Below are 22405 nucleotides of genomic sequence, written 5' to 3'. Positions count from 1 at the left end.
AGAAAATGCTCTAAAGATGAAGAAACAAGCATCTGTACCTCGCAGGTCCTCATGAAATCATGCAGAATACATATTAACAGTCTTCAGACTTAGAGTAACAGATGCTAGGGCTTCCCTTGTGGTCCAGTGGTCACTAAGAATCTGCCTTGCAACGCGGGGGACACTGGTTCAATCCCTGGTCCAGGAAAATTCCACATGCTGAGGAGCAACCAAGTCCATGAGCCACAACTACTGAAGCCCGTGCTCTAGAGCCTGTGCTCTGCAACAAGAGAAGCCACAGAAATGAAAGTCTGTGCATGGCAACTAGAGAGTAGCCCTTGCTCACAGCAACTAGAGAAAGCCCAAGCAGCAACAAAGACCCAGCATAGCCAATAAATAAATAAATGTCGATTAAAAAAAAAAAAAGGTGCCAAAAGTAAACTTGTAAATTTCCTCAAGCTTCAGTAAATAGATTAAAATTTTTAATTAGAAGAAAAAAATTTTTAAAAAAAACCTCAATTCTGCTACTCTCCTTCATTCATTTTCTAAGAGCTACACAGTAAAACCTTCCAAAGCCTGCTTTACAACAGAAATGGAAATAACTCACTACTCACCACTGTGGTCCAACATTATGATTAAATAGAAAAACAAAAAGCTTTATATATAAAAAACAAAATTAACATCATGTCTTACATTTTATTTTAAAAGCCTGAATTCAAGGATTATAGTCTTCCAGCCTGGAATAAAGATACATGCTTTACGAATGGAACATTCTGACAATGGACCCACTGTCAACTGCCCATTGTCAACTTGGTGCCTGATAAAAAACATTTAATGCATCATACCCTGAAGCCCAAGAAGTAAACTGCTATCCAGTGTGTTTCCTCATCCCCACACAAGCTCTATCTTATTTCATGACATCTATGACACACCAAGAGAGAAAAGAGCTGACAAACTGACTCACAACCAACTCTAAGACGTCTCAGAGATGTTAAGGGGAAAAAAATGCCTTAGAATCTATGAAACATGGTGTAAACCTGGCATTCTTTACTAATATAAAAACACCTGCAATCTTCACACACCTATTTTCCTTCTTGGGTAAATGTGTATTTACATGGTTTACTGTATAATTCAATTCAATCTGATTCAAACATGTTATTAAAGAACCTACTATTTTGCCAACGCTATGCTAGGTACAAATAAAGCGCATCCTAGGCTTTATAATAACATGACAACTTCTCTATTGACACACGTTTGTTAGAGTGGCAGTTCTCAAACTTTTTGGTCTTAGCACCCTTTTCACTTATAAAATTGATGACCCTGGACTTCCCTGGTGGTTCAGTGTCAAGAATCTGCCTGCCAAAGCAGGGGATACAGGTTTGATCCCTGGTCCCAGAAAATTTCACATGCCACAGAGCAACTAAGCCTGTGTGCCACAACTACTGAGCCTGCCTGATGCAAATACGAACGTCTGTGCACCCCAGAGCCCATGCTCTGCAACAAGAGAAGCCCATGTAACACAACTCGAAAAAGCCTGTGTACAGCAACGAAGACTCAGCGCAGGCAAGAAACTGAAAAATTTTTTTTAATTAAAAAAAGATTGATGACCCCAAAGAGCTTTTTTGGTATATATATCTATTGATATTTATCACTGAAAAATGTTTAAACATTAATCCATTTAAAAGTACTAATAAATCTTATGCATGTTAACATGTTTATGGAAAAACATTTCAAAAAAAACCAATTTAGCAAATCTCTTTAATGTCTGGCTTAATAGAAGTGAGCTGGATTCTCAAATTTGCTTCTGCATTCAACTTGGTACAATATGTTTCAAATGTAGTTAGGAGACAGAAGAGTAGTTTAACAGATTTTTCAGAAAATTCTGAACATTCTGGTATCACACCGAAACTTGACAAGTGGTAGATTCCTAAAGGCTACCTGCAATGTGGAATCTGAAATAGTACAAATGAAATTTTCATAGTTACATTAAAACCCACTGCTCTACCTTGTATTTTAAACAAATCTTTTACCCAACACATGACTTCCTATCATGCCATTTAGAAAATACTAGTTTACTGACTTCTATAAATCTTCCCAACACTGACACATTTCATTACACAACATCAAAAAAATCACATTACTATCATCACTGATCTCATCAGAAATGTCTAGGTATTAGACAACTGTCAAGCATGTGGTGCAGATAAAAGTTTTTCCAAATTCTGATATTCACTTTAAAGCTTATATTATTATCACTGGCAACATACATTATCAGTTTTGCTTAAAGTGATGGGCTCACTTTGTTCCTTTCTGAGAAAACATCTGCCACACATCAAAGTCTGAATAATCAGTTTGTCAGCCAGTCACACTTTCAAGTTCAAATGGTGTTCCATTAATAAAAAAAAAAAAAAGCAGCTAGTTTGGCCAGCAAGTCACCTATGTGCTTTTTCTGGAAACCACCACCATACTTTCAGTATGCAGGAAAAGTGCTCCCCATTTTAACACACAGAATATAGTAAGGAGACAGGTACTTGAGAATTAAAATTCTGAGTAATTGTCAAAATTTCGAGTACCTGTCTTGATAAGTTACTCCTTATCAAGAGCATGTTCAAGTGAAACTGCCTTTTTTAAAAACTGTAGATGTATGGTGGCAAAAAATATGACAACCACTAATATGGTTTTGGTGTGCTACGGGTTCGATGGTGTACTTTGTGGTGGGGTGGGGGGCTGGTGGCTTGTGGCCTGCAAGATCTTAGTTTCTCCACCAGGGACTGAATCTGCGCCCCACTGGATCGCTAGAGAAGTCCCAAGGCTTTCATAGTTTAATCCATTATTGGTTTTGGCCTTGCATCATCAGTACAAAACATCACTACTGAAAAAAAGCAGAAAAGGGGAAAAAAGTTAATGTAACTATGAAACAAGTTTTTGCTTTATCATCTCCCTAAAAGTATCCTGGGGATCCCCAGGGGCCTGCAGGCAACTCTGGAACCTCTGCATTAGAGAATTCAAACGACTGAAGAACTTACCAAAAACCTAAGGAGCAAAAATTTGTTCTTCCCTAAGAGCCTGTGCATGCACACAGAAAGAAAAAAGTATACTCATGTGTATATACAGTTTAAACATATCATTAAAGTTCTGCATTTGCAAAATGAGATTTTAAATATCTCACTATAACAAAGACATGGAAGCAAACACCCAGTGACAGATGAATGGATAAAGATGTGGCACACATAATACACTACTACTCAGCCACAAAAAAGAATGGAATGACATTTGCAACAACATGGATGGACCTAGGGATCATCATACAGAAGAAGAATGACACTAAGACATGTACGCATACATGACATCACTTAACAGGTGGAATCCAAAGTGTGACACAAACAAACTTATTTCCAAAACAGAAACAGACTCACAGACATAGAAAACAAGGTTACCCAAGGGGAAAGGGACAGATTAGGAGCTTGGGATTAGCAGATACAAACTACCATATCAATATATAGTATGGATAAACAACGAGGTTCTATGTAGAGCATGGAAAACTATATTCAGTACCTTGGGATAAACCATAACGGAAAAGAATATGAAAAAGCACACACACACATAATATGTAACTGAATCACTCTGCTGTATAACAGAAACTAACACAACATTTTAAATCAACTATACTTCAATAAAAAGTATTCTTTTAAAATCCACCTATTACAAAGTATTCCTTCCATGATTCTGCCTAACTAAAAATAGGCCACGTATAACTTTTATAGCATGTGTGAGCTGTTAAAGCACTTCTTAAAATCTTCTCTTTCCTTACAGAGTATGGGTAAAAGGTAAAAATAAATACAAAATGAAGGTCCTCAATGAAATCCTGAACAGACCAATAAGTTCACGGTATCAAATATTAAGACAGTAAAAGTCATCTCTAGAACTACTAATTTGTAAGGGAGAACGTGAAACAGTTTATAAAGTACAAAATAAGAGTATTAATAAGCTAAATGATATGATGAGTTTAAGGTATTCAATTTTACAAATGGAATAACCAAAGTTTCAGCTGTTTCTTTTCCCAATCTTAAAAATTTCCCTTGATCTTAAATAAAACCAGCAATCAAAGAATCTTTAAGAAGAACTCCCCTGAAAATGCCATTTAATAAACGAAAGTATTACCATTTGGGACAATCTAAGAACACAAATACATATTACATGTGGACAAATGAACAATGTGCAGAAACGGCAGATGGCTCCTGCACATAAAGGAACTCCAGTCCTCTTCAAGTTAGGGGGATCCGCCTCTCTCCTCGAGATTTCCATACTGCTTCTTTGGAGAAACAATGTTTAGTCTAAAACTGATCTAAGCGAGGACTTGGTGGAAACCTGTGGTATATTATTTATCAGAATTCATTGAGCAGGTGTTTCCTGAGCACCTACTTCATATGCAAAGCTGAATATGTGCTAGAAGGGACGGAAGCATGAGAAACTCTCACAGGCTCCAGACCTGTCACTAGAAGGACTTAATGCTATCATCTCAGCACTTTCAACCAATCTGTGCAGCTCATAAAAAGTGGGTCATAACATCTCAAAACACAAGGCTTCTAACAGACTAAATGTGAAATAGACTAGAATGAGAAGTAGCCCATTATAAAACAAGTATCAGGGGATAAGAAAGGTAGAACTGAGGATAGAACAGGGCAGCTGTATAAAATTCAGCTACTTGCTACTAATTTTTTGTTGTTATTGTTTTTAAGCACAAAAGCAAATCTGGAAAAACAATTAAAAGAGTTATTATTAGCTCTGGTCACAAAAAAATGGCTCACCAAGGTGAATGGATAAACTGTGGCACATCTAGACAACGGATTATTATTCACCTCTAAAAAGAAACGGTTATTGGGCCAAAAAAAGACATGAAGGAAACTTAAATGCAAATTGTTAGGTGAAATAAGCCAATCTGAAAAGCCTACCTACTGTATGATTCTGGAAAAGATAAAACTAAGACTGTAAAAAAGATAAGGACTTGCCAGGGGCTGTGATAGGGAAGGGAAGAGTGAACAGGAAGAGCACAGAGAATTTTTCAGTTCAGTTCAGTTCAGTCGCTCAGTCGTGTCCGACTCTTTGCGACCCCATGAATCACAGCACGCCAGGCCTCCCCGTCCATCACCAACTCCCGGAGTTCACCCAGACTCACATTCATCGAGTCGGTGATGCCATCCAGCCATCTCATCCTCTGTTGTCCCCTTCTCCTCCTGCCCTCAATCCCTCCCTGCATCAGAGTCTTTTCCAATGAGTCAACTCTTTGCATGAGGTGGCCAAGGTAAGAGAATTTTTAGGACAGTGCAAATACTCTGTATGATACCACAGTGACAGATACATGTTGTTATACACATGTCCAAACCCACAGATGCACAACACTGAGTGCACCCTAGTATAAACTTTGGACTCCGGGTGATAATGATGTGTCAGTGTAGGCTCATCAACTGTAACAAATGCCCCACTCTGGAAGGGGATACTGGTAGAGGGGAGGCTGTTTATGAGTGGGGCAAGGGGATACAGGAAATCTTTGTACCTTCCCTTCAATTTTGCTGTGAACCTAAAACTGCTCTAAAAAAGTATTCTTGGGAATTCCCTGCTGGTCCAGTGGTTAGGACTCTGCACCTTCACTGCCAAGGGTGAGGGTTCAATTCCTGGTCAGGAAACTAAGATCCCACAAGCCACTCAGCATGACCAAAATGAATGAATAAACAAACAAACTAACTTAAAAAAAAAAAAAAAGGCCTTCCAGGGTACTCAAACTTGAGAAAGTGAGCAAAGAAAAAAGGAGTACAAAAGAAAAAACCAGCTGAACATCTGCCCAGAGTCATCAAACCAGTAAGATGTCACTAAGCGCTACACCACTGACTCTTAGCACTGGCGTGACAAGCAGGTGCTGGCGTGAGGTCAAAGGTCTAAAAATGCACCACCAGAGTTACTAAAACAATAAACAGCTGGTTACAAACACTTCTGACTTACATACCAAAAACCCAGGTGTCCTCATGAGTTGAAAACACAAATTCTGAACTATTCCCTACAGTCTTAATTTATTACCACTACAAATATTATAATATTTATAACTAGCAAGATATTTACCATTAACATTCAGTTTCTACTGTTCTTCCTCACTATCTTCAAGGAAGCCCCTGAGAGCTAAATATTTTAGCTTAACTTTTGAGCCTAGAAATCAAATGGGTTTGGTCAAATTTTAATATCTCATTATTACTTTTTCAGAAGTCACCTACCCAATAACCTCAACTATAAATATACTCTGCTCAAGAAAACAATGTATTGTAAATACTTTAAGACTTTTATCATATGAAAATCAGTGTTATTCCTAGGGAGAAAGGAGAAAACAGCAAAAAAAGAAGAGTCAAAATAAAATACACCAAAAACTGTCAGAGTAAACAAGTTCTCTTAATTAAAGAAGACTTGCTTTGAAAATTCTCAAGAAGTTCTATGCAGTTTATCTTTCCATAATAATTGAATTCCTGGGTTAAAACTGTCAACTATAATTATATCAAAGTTTTCATTGAAACTACAAATAGAACTGCCAAAAAAACAAGAGAAAAAGATATTGAAATGGTGAAAAATACACCCCTTTAAGATAGAATAAAATGTTTCAATGGGTCAAAATAAGGACCCTTTGCTAGAATTCACAGCTAATAATATATTTTTTTCTGTTATAAGTTAACTACATAACTAGTTAATAACAGAAAGATATACAGAATGTAATAACTTTTATCACTATCTCACACCCAAGTTCTCTTTCTGCTCTAAAACTCAAGATGATAGAATTTCTTGAACTATAAGGTTTTAACTAACACTAAGGTTGCAACTCATCCTAAGTTTATCTTCATTTCCACATGTTATTCTAGATCTAAAAACAGCCAAATGCTGAAAGGTAAATTTGCCATGCAAATTGCTAAATAACCAAACACACTAAATCTGTGTGCTCCAAGACCACATTCTCATATATCTACATCCCATTTTTAAAAAAAGGCAGTACCATTTACACTCAAGAGTAAGTTCTGTACAAAATCCACTAATAACTAAGATTAATGCACTACTGTGTTACAATCAGAAGTCAAAAACAATTACTCCCTCCGGGAGGTGAAGCCTACCTCCTCTGGCCTCCTTGACAGTCAGCTGCTGCTGCTGCTACGTCGCTTCAGTCATGTCCGACTCTGTGCGACTCCATAGACAGCAGCCCACCAGGCTCCCCCGTCCCTGGGATTCTTCAGGCAAGCACAATGGAGTGGGTTGCCATTTCCTTCTCCAATGCATGAAACTGAAAAGTGAAAGTGAAATCACTCAGTCGTGTCCGACTCTTTGCGACCCCATGGACTGCAGCCTACCAGGCTCCTCCGTCCATGGGATTTTCCAGGCAAGAGTACTGGAGTGGGGTGCCATTGCTTTCTCCATGCAAGTCAGCTAACACTTGGTAAAGAATCTGCCTGCAATGCAGGAGACCCTGGTTCAATTCCTGGGTTGAGAAGACCAGCTGGAGAAGGGATAGGCTATCCACTCCAGTATTCTTGGGCTTCCCTTGTGGTTCAGCTGGTAAAGAATCAACCTGCAATGCGGGAGACCTGGTTCGATCCCTGGGTTGGGAAGATCCCCTGGAGAAGGGAAAGGCTGCCCACTCCAGTATTCTGGCCTGGAGAATTCCATGCATTGCATTCTCCATGGGGTCGCAAAAAGTCAGACACGGCTGAGCAACTTTCACTTTCACACTTGATGACTAGCTTTTGAAGAACAGAACACAGAAGGGAAAAACAGTAACTTTACAGTGGAGAAACTTGGCAAGTGCAACCTAAGCCAAGTGGATCAAAGTTAACATCACCAGTGAGGTTACGAGGACATAGGTACTCCCCCCAATACACACCCCACTTGTGATAAAAAGGGCACTTCATCTCTGCAGTATTCTTTCCAAAACCCACAAGAAGTTTGGCTAAATTTTAATACCTCACTATTATGAGGCCTAATCATGAGGGGGAAAAAATCAGATAGACTGGAATTGAGCACTCCAAAAACTGCCTGACCAGTGCTCCAGAACAGTCAAGGTCACGCAAAACAAAGAGAAACTGTCACAGACTAGAGAAGGCTAAGGAGACGTGACCACTAACACGGAAAACCTGCAACAGAAAAAACATGTTCATGGAAAAACCGGTGAAATCTGAATAAAGCCTGGAGTTTAGTTTATAGTAACATACCAACACTGATTTCTTAGTTTTGAAACACGTGCCTCAGTAACATAAATAACACAGGGGTAATGAGAATTAGGTGGGGCATAAGAACTCTCTGATCTTTGCAGTACCTGTAAAGTACTGTAAATCTAAAATTATAAGTTTATCTTTAAAAATAAAAGCTATCAAAACATTAAGGCAAATCAGTAGAAAATAAGAAGGGCAGCTTACATCCCAAGCCTTCTGTTAAAATCACCCCAACTTTTAAAAAATTAAGCATCTAAAGTGTTTGTACATCCTTGACCATCTTGAGACTAATAATTAAAATTACCATAACACAAAGCAAAACTGAATCACTACAGACACTCAGTTTAAATATCAATAAAAATGCTGGCAATTAAATTTTCTTCAACAGATATATCTTCAATATCTGGAGAGTATTAAGACATAAAGGTGTCTAAGCACTATTATTTCCACTTCATGATTTTGCAGAATGCAAGGTATTTCAGTAATGCATTTGTGGCATTATAACAGAAATATCTGTGTCAAAATTTAAACTATGATCTGAAAAAAAAAAAGGACAAAGGTAAAAAAATATTTAGATGCTTAAATACTGAACTGTCTCAAACTCTTATGGGATCCTGTTGTGGCTGGGCATATTCTTTTACTCAATTATACCCACATTCCCTAAGTTTACCTTTTAAAACCTGAAATATAATTCAGGTAATTAAATACATAAAATTTTGAAAGGAACAGCATGCTGCCATTCTATCTTGATAAAAGCTTCCATAAATCAGGTACTTTTACAAGGCTTACTTTCTTCTAAAATTATTGACAGGGCACATACAATTCAGACATCTCAAGAATACCAAATTCAATGCCATCTAATCTACTGTTATAAAGAGATATCAGAACATTTATATTAAAAGCTATTTAAGTCAATTTTTTTCTTTATGATACATTCATAAATAGGATTAACTGACGCATTGGGCTATATACAGCTTTAACTCTATTTTTCACGTAATAAATGTGACTATAAGTAGCAAAACTGATTTTATAAGTCACAGATGAAAAACAGATTCCTATATCAACTTTGGGTTCTATTTTTTCTATCAATAACAAAAACAAAGTTACCAGAGTTTACTCTCCAAATCTGAAGTAGTACAGCCAAGCATTAGTATTTCTCAAAGTGTTACCTAAGGCCACAAATGATATTCCCTAAAAAGAATACAATTGTTACTTTCAACTTTCAATTACAAGGAGCCCTCATATTTAAAAAGGGCTCTGTAATACTATTATCTGCATTCCAAGTTTACTCCAAGTAGAACAACAGGTTAAAATATCTATGAAAGTGTAACATCTACTAAAATTTAACTTCAAATAATAAAATGCCATCAAACTTCATCAGAGCTGACAAAACACTCTAAGAATGACATGTGAGAACTAAACCAGCCAGAACTGACAGACTAAAACTGTTACATTTTTCCCAATTCTTTCAAATAATAAGCCCCAATTTAAAAGCATAAATCATACACTAATTTTTGATTCTATAAAAAAGATTTCTATTTCCCATTAAGCAGAAAGATAAGACATGTATCTCTTGTCAACTAAGATAATCCAGTTCAAAGGCTTAAGCACACAGATCAGATCAACCCCCAAAATGGAGAATAAGCACAAGTAGATAGGTATTTTGTTAGTCATTCTTTGAGTTACAAGATGCAAAGGGGGGAACCCCCTGGAGGTTCAGTGGTTAGGATTCCATGCTTTCACTGCATGGGGCATGGGTTTGATCCCTGGTTGGGGAACTAAGGTCCTGCATGTCTGTGTGGTGTGGCCAAAAAAGAAAAAAATGTAAAAGGGCTAAAATTTAAACCTGGGAGTAAGCTCCCAAGGGGCAGGAGACTCCCATTTACCCTGCCTGAAGAGCACAGGAGGATGCTGAGAGAGACCTCTAGACTCCCTACCTTGAGGACTTAAAGAAAATAGCAGCTCTTCAATCTCCAACACTGGCCAGATTGCATAAAACCAGTTAGAAAAACCAAATTCTCTATAGCGATGAGAGATGAAGATCTTTAAAGTGTAAGAACTCAAGATTCAGGTGCCAAGTTCCACCATGTCTCAACTTCACTGAACAGAGTTAGGGCAAATCTAAGGCACAGCCTATTTTTACCTTTGGAGAATGGGTATCAAAGTTGTAAACTACTACTATATGTTTTTAGCATAAGTAAGTTCAAGTTTGATAAATAAATGCCAAATTGCACAAAGTGAAATAGGCCAAGCATATTCTGAGTTTCTAACTTCTAGAAAAAATAATCTGACTTTACTTCTACTTTTAATTAAGGAAATACCTTCTCTCCAAAGGTTTATTTGTGTATTTTCCTGCCAGTAAATTCAACTCTTTTGTCTGATTTCTAGAAATTAGTCACAGTATAAGAGAGGCACACTAATAGAAAACAGACATACAGAATGAAATATATGAAAAGAATTTAGTCTTTCTGAGTCACCAATAGTCTTCCCGATATGTCATTGTTAACATATTATAAAACTCTTGGCTAAAACTCAAACAAAGGAAAAGCCACGTTAATTACTCAAAGATTGATAGAATCTGTCTACTCTAAGAGCCTATAGAAAGAAAAAAGCAAGTAAATGTTCACAAGAAGGTGAATGAGTCAATACAGGTATACTCAAATATACATCTTTTGATAATCAAAGGCAGCATTCAAGGGTGGCCTTTCTTCACTACCAGAAGAAATGGGCAGCAATCCAGGTAATTAGACTAAAGAACACACTTAAAGGTCTACTTCCTCTCCTTCTTCCATTCATAAAATAAACCTGACTTAAAAGAAAAGTATTTTGTTTTTTAATTTCTGAGGATACAAATGAATAGAAAAGCAAAATACAGGGTTTGTTTTTTTCTTATTATCAAGATGGTGGTGGCTCTGGTGAACTGAATGAATTAATTGGTAAAATCAACAGATGCTAATAATGCCAAAATCAAGTTGTCAAGATCAGTGATTCTGTTATCAAATACACATTATGTTCTACATTTTAATATACTTACTTAAATATACTCAAAAGCAACACTGAGATGGGTCACCAAATTAAGATAAACAGTTAAAACTCCTCTCATAAGAAAACACCACAAGCATTTAAAATGCATTTCCCTTCTGTGTTTATCCATTTCATCTAAGTTTGTAATAAAGACCCAAAATGTACAAGAAATTCATGGGATGATTTCATTGTCGGAGCCTTAATCTGCATTAACAATGTGACCAAGTTCCAAATCCCACTTGTAGGACTCTCAAGATGACCATTTGTTAGTGAAAAAAGCAAATTCAGTCTCTTTCCTTTGGAATGAAATAAAAAGTATGACCTAGTTTCAAGCTTTGTTGCCAAGGAGACTTATTAATTTATTTACAGATTTAGATTAATAGATTAGCAAAAGGGTACTAAACATTCAGTAGTCTGTAAAACCATAAAACAATGTATCTAACTATATTATACCTAGTGATCTCTTATGAACACAGTTCTCACCAAGTCAACTTTCTACAGACAGACACTACAACAGAAAGGTTTACTCAAATCTTTGAACTAATCAATCCTTCAAATTAATCTACACAACAGAAAGTCAACTGATTAAAAAGCAAAATTCAGATAACCAAAGTTATACTGAACCATCTGAATGAAACAATTAAATCTATATTCACTAAGCTGAGTAGTAACCCAATTGCTTCTGAAGTAACATGAACCAGGCACACACTGTATCTAATTTTCTGTTTATATTACTGATCAACTAAGATTTTATCATCCAAGAAGCCTTGAAAAGCATGCATGATAAAAACATAATACACAGAAAAAGAAACATTTTGCCTAATACTAAAGCCAAAATGCACAATTTACAATATTAATAACAATTTCTCATATAGGGAGTATCTCTTACTCTGATACATAATGCCTTCTTAAAAGTGGTTTACAAGTTGGAAACCAGGAAGCTGAACAAAGCCATTCCATTTCCTATCAATTCAATTTCCTATCAATTAAATAATATTCTGAATCCCTAAATATGCAACAGCCCAGGTATCTTTTGAGAGCCCAAAGACAGACCCACCAGTCATGCCTGTCCTGACAAAGTGCAGCCAAGCGTCTTCACATCACATGGCTTTCCTATGCCTCCTGGCTGCTCTGCGGGACAGGTCAAAAGATCAGTAAGCACCTATTCAAACCACCCACTTGATGCCCCAGATACCTAAAAGGCAGGGTAAGGCGGAAAGGATCCTTCACCCCTCATGAGCATGTAACTGCCCCGTGGGACTTTCCACCACCTGGGTCTTAAGGATTTGGGTTCTGTCGGGCATGGGCAGGTGCCACCACAGGCACCAGCCTGCGAACAACCTGCCAGGTTCCCAAGCATCCGATGAGGTACAGAGAAGAAATTATAATAACCATGAAGTGCAGTGAAGTGAAGTCGCTCAGTCGTGTCCAACTCTTTGCGACCCTGGGGACTGTAGCCCGCCAGGCTCCTCTGTCCATGGGATTCTCCAAGCAAGAATACTGGAGTGGGTTGCCATTTCCACCCCCATAAAAATATAACAATTCTTCTCATACACCTGAGAATTACCAAGGTAACAATAGCCTATCAAAAGTACACACTGACTTGCCTGTGTTTCCATAGATTTCTACATTGCACTTAAATTACACTTTGGCAATCTGGAAATAATACTAACATATATGCTCAGAGCACCATCCTCATGTTTGAGGACTGAACCAAAGTCCACCCAGTGAATAAACTGTCACTGACTCCAACATAAAACAGGCTGTCTTTATTCTTGTTAGCCAAGCTAAAAATTCCAGTTGTCAGTAGCTAAGATGTTAATTTTTTAAGCAACATGCATATAAACTAGTATACATTCAAACGTTGGTAATGTATAAAAATGTGATAGTAAAGCAACATTTGATTTATTATTATAGCAATGTCCATTAATTAACTTATCAAATCACTTATATAGGATGCCAGAAGTTAAAAAGCAAAACAAGAAACCCCACTATTTTGCTAAATATTAATTTTTTAAAAAAAGATTCCAGGAAAACATATTAAGGGATACCCTCTTAGAATCTGTTTCCAGTTCTGCCACTGGGTTCCTCTTGGTTCTTTTTATCTGAGTTTTTAGTCCATAGGAAGGGGCTTCCCAGGTGGCGCTACTGGTAAAGAATCCACCTGCCAATGCAGGAGATGCAGGTTCAATCCCTGGGTCCGAGGTCTCCTGGAGTAGGAAATGGTAACCCACTCCAGTATTCTTGCCTGGAAAAGTTCGTGGACAGAGGAGCCTGGTGAGGTGCTGTCCATGCAGCCACAAAGAGTCTGACGCCACTGAGCGACTAAACGCATACATAGTCCATATGACCAATTTAGACCTTAACAGGGTCCTATGTGATTATTTGTAAACTGGAGGTGCTAAGTAAAACTAATGTTAAAAAAATTCTTATCAATACTTTACAAAAAGCAAGAAAAAGGTACCATCAACAAAGAGGGTGCTTACCATCTCACAAAAATACAGTCTTATTAGCAAATGCAAAAATAAAAGTTATTTGTGACCATATTTCTTGAAGTACCATTTCAAAGGGCCACAAAACAAAAATATTTCACAACGAAAATTTAACTAACTTTGAATGAGGGAAAGGGAAGGGCAGCCACAGAACTAGCTTTGACAGTTAGGTCAGAAGTCAGTGTTTAGACTTATGTTATTTAATGGGACTCCTTTAAAACACACAACTGAAACAAGAGTTCAATGCCACAACCATCCTCATTTACGTTTTTAAATTCAAGCAACCTATTATAAAGTTAAATCTGTATCTACCACATGATCCAGCTATTCCACTCTAATATATTTACCCAAAAGAAAAGGAAGCATATGTCCAGAGCAGCTTTACTTGTAATAACCCCAAGCGGAAAACAACCCAAATGTCCACAAAGGGGTGAACGCATAAACAAATTATGGTACAGCCATACAGTGAAATACTACTCAGTGGTTTAAAAAAAAAACTACATGATAACAAGGGGGGATCTAAAAAATATGAGGAAAGAATTCACACAATACAGTATATGATTCCATTCATATAAAATTCTAGAAAATGCAAAATAATCTACAGTGACAAGAGAAACTGTGGGAAAATGAGTATGTTCACGATCTTGACTGTGTCAATGGGCTTCATGAGTGATACTTATGTGAAAACCTACCAAATCTATCACTTTAAACATGTATAGTTATTTTATGTCAATTATACCTCAATAAAAAAAGGAAAAATAATCAAGTCACCAAAACTCTACAGCTCTTACCACTCAGACAGCTCATGAATATATTATGTGCAACCTACCAACTCAGAGAAGGCACTTTGAGAAGTACAAAAGTATCCCTAATGTAAGAATCACTATTTTCAAACACACACAAAACAACATGAAAGTTTAAACAAAGAGATCAGAACTCATTTTTCATTACTATCCCAGGCTGACTGCTTCAGTGCTGTAAGGACACCAGCCAAAACACAATATAACAAAGTGAGAATCCACTGGGTGTGGGACCTCAAGATTTTTAAATAAATATTCTAACTCAAAAGCTTACCTTCTCTGATCTAGAATATCATTTCTAGAAAAGAGAAATAATCCAAAAATGTAAGAAAAGCCTTATGCATGTTAATTTCAATCTTATTTATCACAGGAAAAAGGCAAAGAATTAAATCAATGGCACAGGCATGCTTTAGGTCATGGTTTAGCTCTTGTAATAGCCCATTACATGAACTATTATATCTGATATTTATAAATGGGAAAAACAGCTGCAAAAATATTAAGCAAAAACATGGCACATACAATATGATCAACAGATTGAAAATAATATATCCTGGGTGTGGGGGGAAGCACTGATAAGAAAAAACTATATAATGTTAACATTTCAGGACAATGGTTCTCAAACTGTGGTTGCTGGACAGAACAGCATCACCATCATCTGGGAACTTCTCAGAAATGTACGTTCACAGGCCCCACTCTAGACTGAGTGAATCACACTATTTCAGGGGTGGGACCCATTTTAACAAACCCTCCAAGTAGGCTTCTCCCATGGCTCAGTCGGTAAAGAATCTGCCTGCAATGCAGGAGACCTGAGCTTGATTCCTGGGTCAGGAAGATCTCCTGGAGAAGGAAATGGCAACACACTCCAGTTTTCTTGCCTGGAGAATGCCATGGACAGAGGAGCCTGGCGGGCTACAATCCATGGGATCCCAAGAGTCAGATGCGACCTAGCGACTAAACCACCACCACCACCAAGTCGTTAAGATCACACTGAAGTTTGAGAACCAGTATTTATTTAAAGGATAGGCTTATGGGAGATGGTTTTCTTTCCCTTTTTGTAACCTATATTTTCCTCAATTATCTTACTACTCGTATAATCCAATTAAAGTTTTTTCATTTAAGTATTTTACTAAAATGTACACTGCAGGTCTACAGTTAAAAAGCTATTCCACTATAAGCACTTTCGCAGGTCTGAATCATATGCCAAAAAAATCCAGTGATTCTTGGAACCATTAAAATCTGGTAAGACTGAAACAAGATACTAAATTACATATAATTATATATCTATAATATATGTAGATATGTACAGGTCAAGGTGCTGGGGAAACTGCACAATACTAGAAAACCAACAAATCCAGGTTCCTTTAACACACTCATACACACACACGCAAACAGGTAAGGGATTTTTATGGGTCACATCTGCAAAGATTGTTTTCCCCTAAAAGCTGAATTTTTAGGCTTGTGTGTAATTTACTAGAACTGCAGTGCAGGAATCAGATGTTCTGAAGCTGTGAATGCTTACTCATGCAGGTTCCTGCTTAACCAAAGTGCCAGTATGTTATATTTGTCACCAAAATCTAGGCAGAGAAGACAAATTCAGAACACTGAGAGTTGCCAAAGCTTTAACTTTTAGCTTGAAGACCATAAAACTGTTCCACCTTCCATCTTTTCATCTCACTAAAACAGAGATCACAGGAAGTAAAAGGCAAACCACACTTTTCCAATGACACTGGAGTTAGTTAAAAGATAATAGAACCATCTACACTTTCAGCACAAATAAAAGAGCAACAAACACTACTAACTTAGGGACAGAATAACTATGGATCAACAGCAAAACACCCAAGTTGAAGACAAATGGCTACACATTTTAATATTTGTTTTTCAGTTTTTAACATCAATCTTTTAAATAACAGGGAGAGAGATCCCCATATATCCCATCATATAAAATTCGCTTTAAACTTTCTATTCCTTGAAAAGTCAATTCTGAAAGTAAATATGAGTTATTAAAATAAAAAAAAAAAGGTGACACATACAGTCCTCACTTGCTATAACACAACACGTACTTTGACTTTTTTTGTTTTAGTTACATAAGCACACACCAAATTTTTCACTACGAAACCCCCAGCATCTAGCCCCAAGGCTGGCATGAGAAGAGTGCAGAAATGACTGAGAGGATGAACCTGTTACTGAAAGCTTCTGAAACCCTAAGGCAGACAACTAGGATTCTATAAGATTCACTAATGCTGATAATGAATTTAGTATAGGACACTGGCCCTCTCTGATCACTGCTCTTAAAGCTTTTACAAGGGAAGCTTACTTTTCTACCATACTTTTGAATCCCTGCAGGAGTCGGTTAATTACATTTAAAGTCGTGACTATCCGTTTTTAGCTACCACACTCCCTCTGAAAAAGGGACTCTTTGAAAACTCTTGGTATTATAAAATTAAGTTCCAAAATTTCACACCAATAACACAGTGCTTGCCAAGTTCTCGTTACCATCAATCCACTTTTCTGATTTAACCCTGAATATTTCTTGTACTCTTAACAGGTCAGGTTTTCCTCTCCTCTTTCTACCCCTTGAAAATACACTTGATCCTGTGACACCACTCACAAGGCCTCCCCAGCCCCAACTTCTTTTGTATATAAACACACTGGTCACACATTCCCATCAGCTGTTTGGTAGCTCCGCCCCTCCTCCTTTTCCGGGTAGTAACAGAGCAGCCAATAAGCTGTGAGGAGCTGTGCCTACGGCCTTTTGCCTGCATAGGCTTTTCCAAAACAAGCAGTTCCAGCCTTCAGCAGGGGCCACTGGTTCACAGATAAAAGGATCACCAGGCTGTGCAACAGGGTGAGACGAGTAACCCCCACCAACAAGGAAACCCGTGTAATCTGAGCTTGTTTGTTCCTCTACCCAGGAGAACTTAAACCGATATTCCTTTAGGGCAAATCACGCTTTAAGGTCACCAGAGTCCCAGGTCTCAGACAATCTAAATAATCAGCCGGTTCGAGATAGAAACCTCAAAGCTTGCCAGGCTGAGAACAGCACAGTATCACCCACCCACCTCACTTTGCAAAACAAATGGCAACACTATTATTCAACCACCATTCCACAGGATTTGGGCTTTTTGCAAGTTTTTTGATTGGGACACATTCCTACAGGGCCCAAGTCATGTACATCAGTTTCTAGGCTCCTGGAGAGGTTTGCACAACCCTCAGCAAAGGATCAGAAGAGAAACAATGAATGAGTCAGAGTTTCAGAACATAATCGCCCAGCAGACTATTAAGTGCATTGGTGCAAAACACTCACTCCCTCCATAACTTGGAAGTCAGCTCTCCTCCTACCAACCCGTCACAAAAGAAATATCACCGACTCCAAACAACAACCAGAGACGGTGTCTCTGAAAGGACCTAACGAGGTGCTGGAAGGCAGTGGCCAATTAGTTACACATCCTCTTCTTTCCCTACCCCCACGCACTACTTTCCTACTATATAGATTCCCTGCCAGGCTGTAAATCCTGGTGGCATAATTATGCTCAGGAGACATCCAAAAATGGGCTGAAACAGGAGATTTCAACAAAACCAGCTATCAGCCTACACACCAAAGAAATCAAGGGGGCACTGAGGGGCAAAAAGCAAGTACATTCCTCCAGACCTTTCCTACTTCCTCCACACCATCTTTCATTTTCAACCCTCGACTGTTTCACACAATTGTATTCATTTTAGCAGTGTCCTGGTAAATACACCTTGCTTAAATTTCATGGTAAATATACCTTGCTCAAAAAACTGTTGTCTCCATTTGGGCCTACTAATGTGAATTCAACAGAGAAACGAGGCCACAAAATCTCTCACACACCCACCCCAACACACATGCACAACAAAAGGAAATACAAAAAATTTAACTCAGACCAGAAAATAACAAACATGAAACAAAGATAACCTCTGGCTTTTAAATCCCGAGACTGTTGTCCTCCTATCTCAGACATGTACAATTCTAAAGCGCCTCTGCTTTCTTTTGTCAGAAAGGAGGAAGGTGGGGAAAGAACAGAAGGCCAATGCATCTTTGCCTTTCTTCATCTTCTACTAAAAATAAGCTATGAAATAAGCCACTTAGGGGAAGAAAAAAAAGAAAGACACCCTGCTGTTCTTTGTCTGTTTTCTTCCCCCTCTCCACCCCCCACACCCCGACTCCTAAATACGGTAATCATTCTAGATGCCACAACTACTAAATGAACAAAAGGCACTGTATGGAAAAGGCATCAGGTCAAGTAAGGCCTCACCCTCTTTATCCTCAGCCTTCTAAAAAAATATATGGAAGTATATAATCTGAGAATCTGACACTGATCAAAGACAGCTGGAATTCTCTCTCACCCCCATCCCAATTAAACATTAGGCAGAAATTTGCATTAGGTGTGACAGTAAGTCTCAATTCAAGATAAAAATAACTCAAGATTCTGCCACCATGTCATTTCCTAGTTTCTAAACAAAAATAAAACCCGAAACTGCTTTGTGTAAAATGTACACACAGCCATAGTTACAAGTTTTCCTGCCACCTTATGAAAAGCCAACATTACGGCTATCATTCACACATTTACAAAACTCAATCATAGCCACAAACAGCTCATAAAGAGTCAGTTTCACTTGTGCCTAAACATATATTTGGTACATAATATATACTTTATTACTTGCTCCTCTAATTCCCACTCCCACCTCCCCCAAATTCTAAACTTCTAACCCTAAACTGAGACGTTCATGTACTGTTTCTAATTTCTAATCAAGTTTTCCTGAGTGAAGAGAAAAACATCTTATTCCTGAAAAGATTATGGAGTTGGGGGGGGTGGGGGAGAAGAATCACTTGCCCAGGCAACTTCCCTTCCATCCCCCACTTCTAAACCAAATGAAAAAAACTACTTTTTTAAAACTTCAGCGAATTGTTTAAGTGACTGTTCAACAATAATCATCGATCTCTACAAACGGGTAAAACATCCAATCAAAAACAGTAACAATAAAAGGAAGAAAGAAGGAATTCACCTGAAGAATCTAGCCAAACAACTTGAGTTATATAAACAAAACCCAGCAACAGGGGGAAATGGTGGGGGGATGGGGGTAAAGGAGAAACAGAAGCAGGAGACAGGACTTTTTAAACTGCGTTTCACACACTACCACTCTCCAGCCCCGGGTTCCCCCTCTTCCGAGGGATTTAGTCTTTTGGAACCCTGGGCTCCTCTCTCTCATCACTCTCTAAATTACCCCTCAAAATATGTCTCGATTTATCACAGGAACCTTCGCGAATTTCTCTAGCTGGTCATGAAATAATCGGTCTGGACTCCAACCAAAACCACTGCCTGAAGGACTCTTATCAGTTAGAGCTTTCCCACTGCTACCTCCAAAGTACATAAAGTTGGGGGTGGGGGGAGTAGGAAAATAAAGGGTGTCACTTGGCAAGAACAGGGCAGTTATTATGAGCACCTTATTCTCATACAGGGAGTTTGCTTAACTGGCTAGTGCAGGGGCTATTTGGTCAAGGAGATCCTCTTTTCTCCTTCCCCCTCAGCTGTCATAGCCACAATATGGAGGGTGGCTTGCTGGAGGGCCTGGGGGTCCTCACCACATACTATGGGTGGGATAGGCTTTGTCGGTAGGAAGAAAAGAGTGGGGTTCTTCTAAGGACCAGAAAGCTTAATAGGGGTAGCTGATCTAAAATATTCAGAGCTCTTTAATACAAGAGGGGGGCACTGAGCAGACTACTCTCTTCCTAATATAGAAAGGAATTAGGGATAAAGGAGGTCACTTGAGTTACCCCAGTTCAAGAAGCACTGTGAGAGGAGGGAATGAAAGCATCTCAAGAAAAGGAGAAAGGCTTCGCTCTAGGGAATTTCTATCTCGAGTCCCCAAATTCAGAGCGAGCAAACAGGAAAAAGAAGGTGGGCTTGGTGGTGAAGAGAGAGGGCTGGTACTGCAAAAAAAAAAAAAAAAAAAGACCCATTTGGGAGTCCAAACGTCGTGGAGAAAAGTCACGGGGACTAGGGGTGCGGAAAGAGCGTGGAACAACGCACATTTCGGGGTGCTGCAGATAAAGGGGGAGCTGAGAAGGATCTCGGCTCCTGGGAGGTGCCAAGGAGCCTCCGTAGGCACTGGGAGGAGGGAGGGGTGGGAGGAAGCCTTGGACAGTGGGCTGGAGTGCCACTGGGCCCCTGCTTAGGTTTCAGGGGGTGCCCCGGGCATCCCCATATCGTCCCCCACGTAGAACCCGAATTCCGCCCCCTCCACGAAGGATACAGCTTGACCACGTCCGTGTCCATCCGCCTCTTGCCCGGACTAGGGGATGACATGGTGTCGCCGCTGCCTCCCCGTCGCCTGCGCCGCCGCCGCCTCTCGCCCTTCCTCAGCCCGCCTGTCACGGGCCCCGGGCCCCGGCTCTGAGGAGCCCGCGGCCGCGCCGGCTCCTCGATGGAGGTGGCAACACCCCCGCGGTCCTGTTTGGTCCCGTCAGCCGCCGCCGCCGCCGCCGCCCCCCGCACGGGGGGGAACACCGGGCACTGTCCGGCCGAGTGGGGGTGGGGACCCCGCGGCGCACGGCTCGGGCTGCCCCTCTCCGGCTGTGGGTTCCGCCGCGGCCCGGACCTGGCGCTCCTCTGCGCCGCGCGTCGCTCCCTCCTGCCTGCTCTAGCTCTCTCGCCTGCTCGCCCGCTCACCCTCTCGCCGGCTCCCAAGCCGCCTCCACGACAAGCGGACGACTCCTGCTCAATCGGCCTCTCTACCCCAGCCTCGCTCTGGGCGCCGTGACGTCACCTCTGTGACGTCATCGGCGGGGCGGGCCCAGCTGGCGAAAGGGGTGGGGTGCCGCGGCGGCGGAGGCGTGGGCTTTAGCTGGGGATTCTGGGAGTTGTAGTTCCTCTTTTTCCTGCCTGCCCAGCTTTCTGCCCCCTCCCCCAACTCCCTCACACACTTAATCGCTCAACTGTCAGCGTCGTTGTCATCATCAAAAACGATAATGGTTAAATAATGGCAGTATCATCATATTCATGTTTCAGGGTAATGAACCTCCTTCCCACATACACTGTTAAAAAGTCTGTTTATTTGATTTAAGGAAGCCAAGGTGGCAATTAACCCAAACAGGCACCAAAATCTAGAAATTCCTAAACCAGCAGGTTCCCTGCCCTCTGCTCCCACCTTGAAAGGAGAGAATAGCCAGGCTTCTTCAAGCTTGCAAATCAGGGTTTGCTATCCTTCATGTGTATAGGGTCATTTTTTCAAGGATTAGAGTTGAGACAGCATGATGGCAATTTGGTTGTAACATCTCTGATCTACACAGTATGAGGTGATTTCACAAAGTGAATGACTGAAAGAAGCAGAAGTACCCCAAATATACTGTTGTTTAGGACAGTTTGTTCTGCCTTCCAAACTCCTAGAGCAAACCTATAACTTCATCATTCATTCAGTAAGCATTTATTGATCACCCATTGTGTGGTAATCACTCTGGTGGACATGAGGATATCATGGTGAACTTTAAATTTACACAGCCCTCCCAGTGTGGTCTAGATCTAGACTGTCAGCATCACCTGGGAACTTGTTAGAAACACAGGCTAGAGCTTCACCTCAGACCTACTGAATTAGAATTTGCAGTTTAACAAGGTCCCCCGGTGATTCCTTTGTGCAGTAAAGTTTGAGAGACACAGCTCTACAAGGCGGAGAAGGCAATGGCAACCCACTCTAGTACTATTGCCTGGAAAATCCCATGGACAGAGGGGCCTGGTGGGCTGCAGTCCATGGGATCGCTAGGAGTCGGACACGACTAAGCGACTTGACTTTCACTTTTCACTTTCATGCATTGGAGAAGGAAATGGCAACCCACTCCAGTGTTCTTGCCTGGAGAATCCCA

General features: G+C 39.8%; 1 protein-coding gene across 1 annotated transcript in view; it reads right to left on the bottom strand.

Annotated features, from left to right (window-relative positions):
* The window catches only part of UBE2H (ubiquitin conjugating enzyme E2 H), a 101948-nt gene extending 80646 nt beyond the window's left edge, over nucleotides 1–21302 (bottom strand). Inside the window, exon 1 of the mRNA XM_005905273.3 lies at nucleotides 20803–21302. Coding sequence (XP_005905335.1) covers nucleotides 20803–20855 — 53 coding nt within the window. The 5' untranslated portion in view covers nucleotides 20856–21302. The remainder of the gene's footprint in view (nucleotides 1–20802) is intronic.
* Between the last annotated feature and the right edge of the window lie 1103 nt (nucleotides 21303–22405).

Source organism: Bos mutus, chromosome 4 (assembly GCF_027580195.1).
Source record: "Bos mutus isolate GX-2022 chromosome 4, NWIPB_WYAK_1.1, whole genome shotgun sequence".
Lineage (NCBI taxonomy): Eukaryota > Metazoa > Chordata > Mammalia > Artiodactyla > Bovidae > Bos > Bos mutus.
This window is presented reverse-complemented; position numbering and strand designations above follow the sequence as displayed.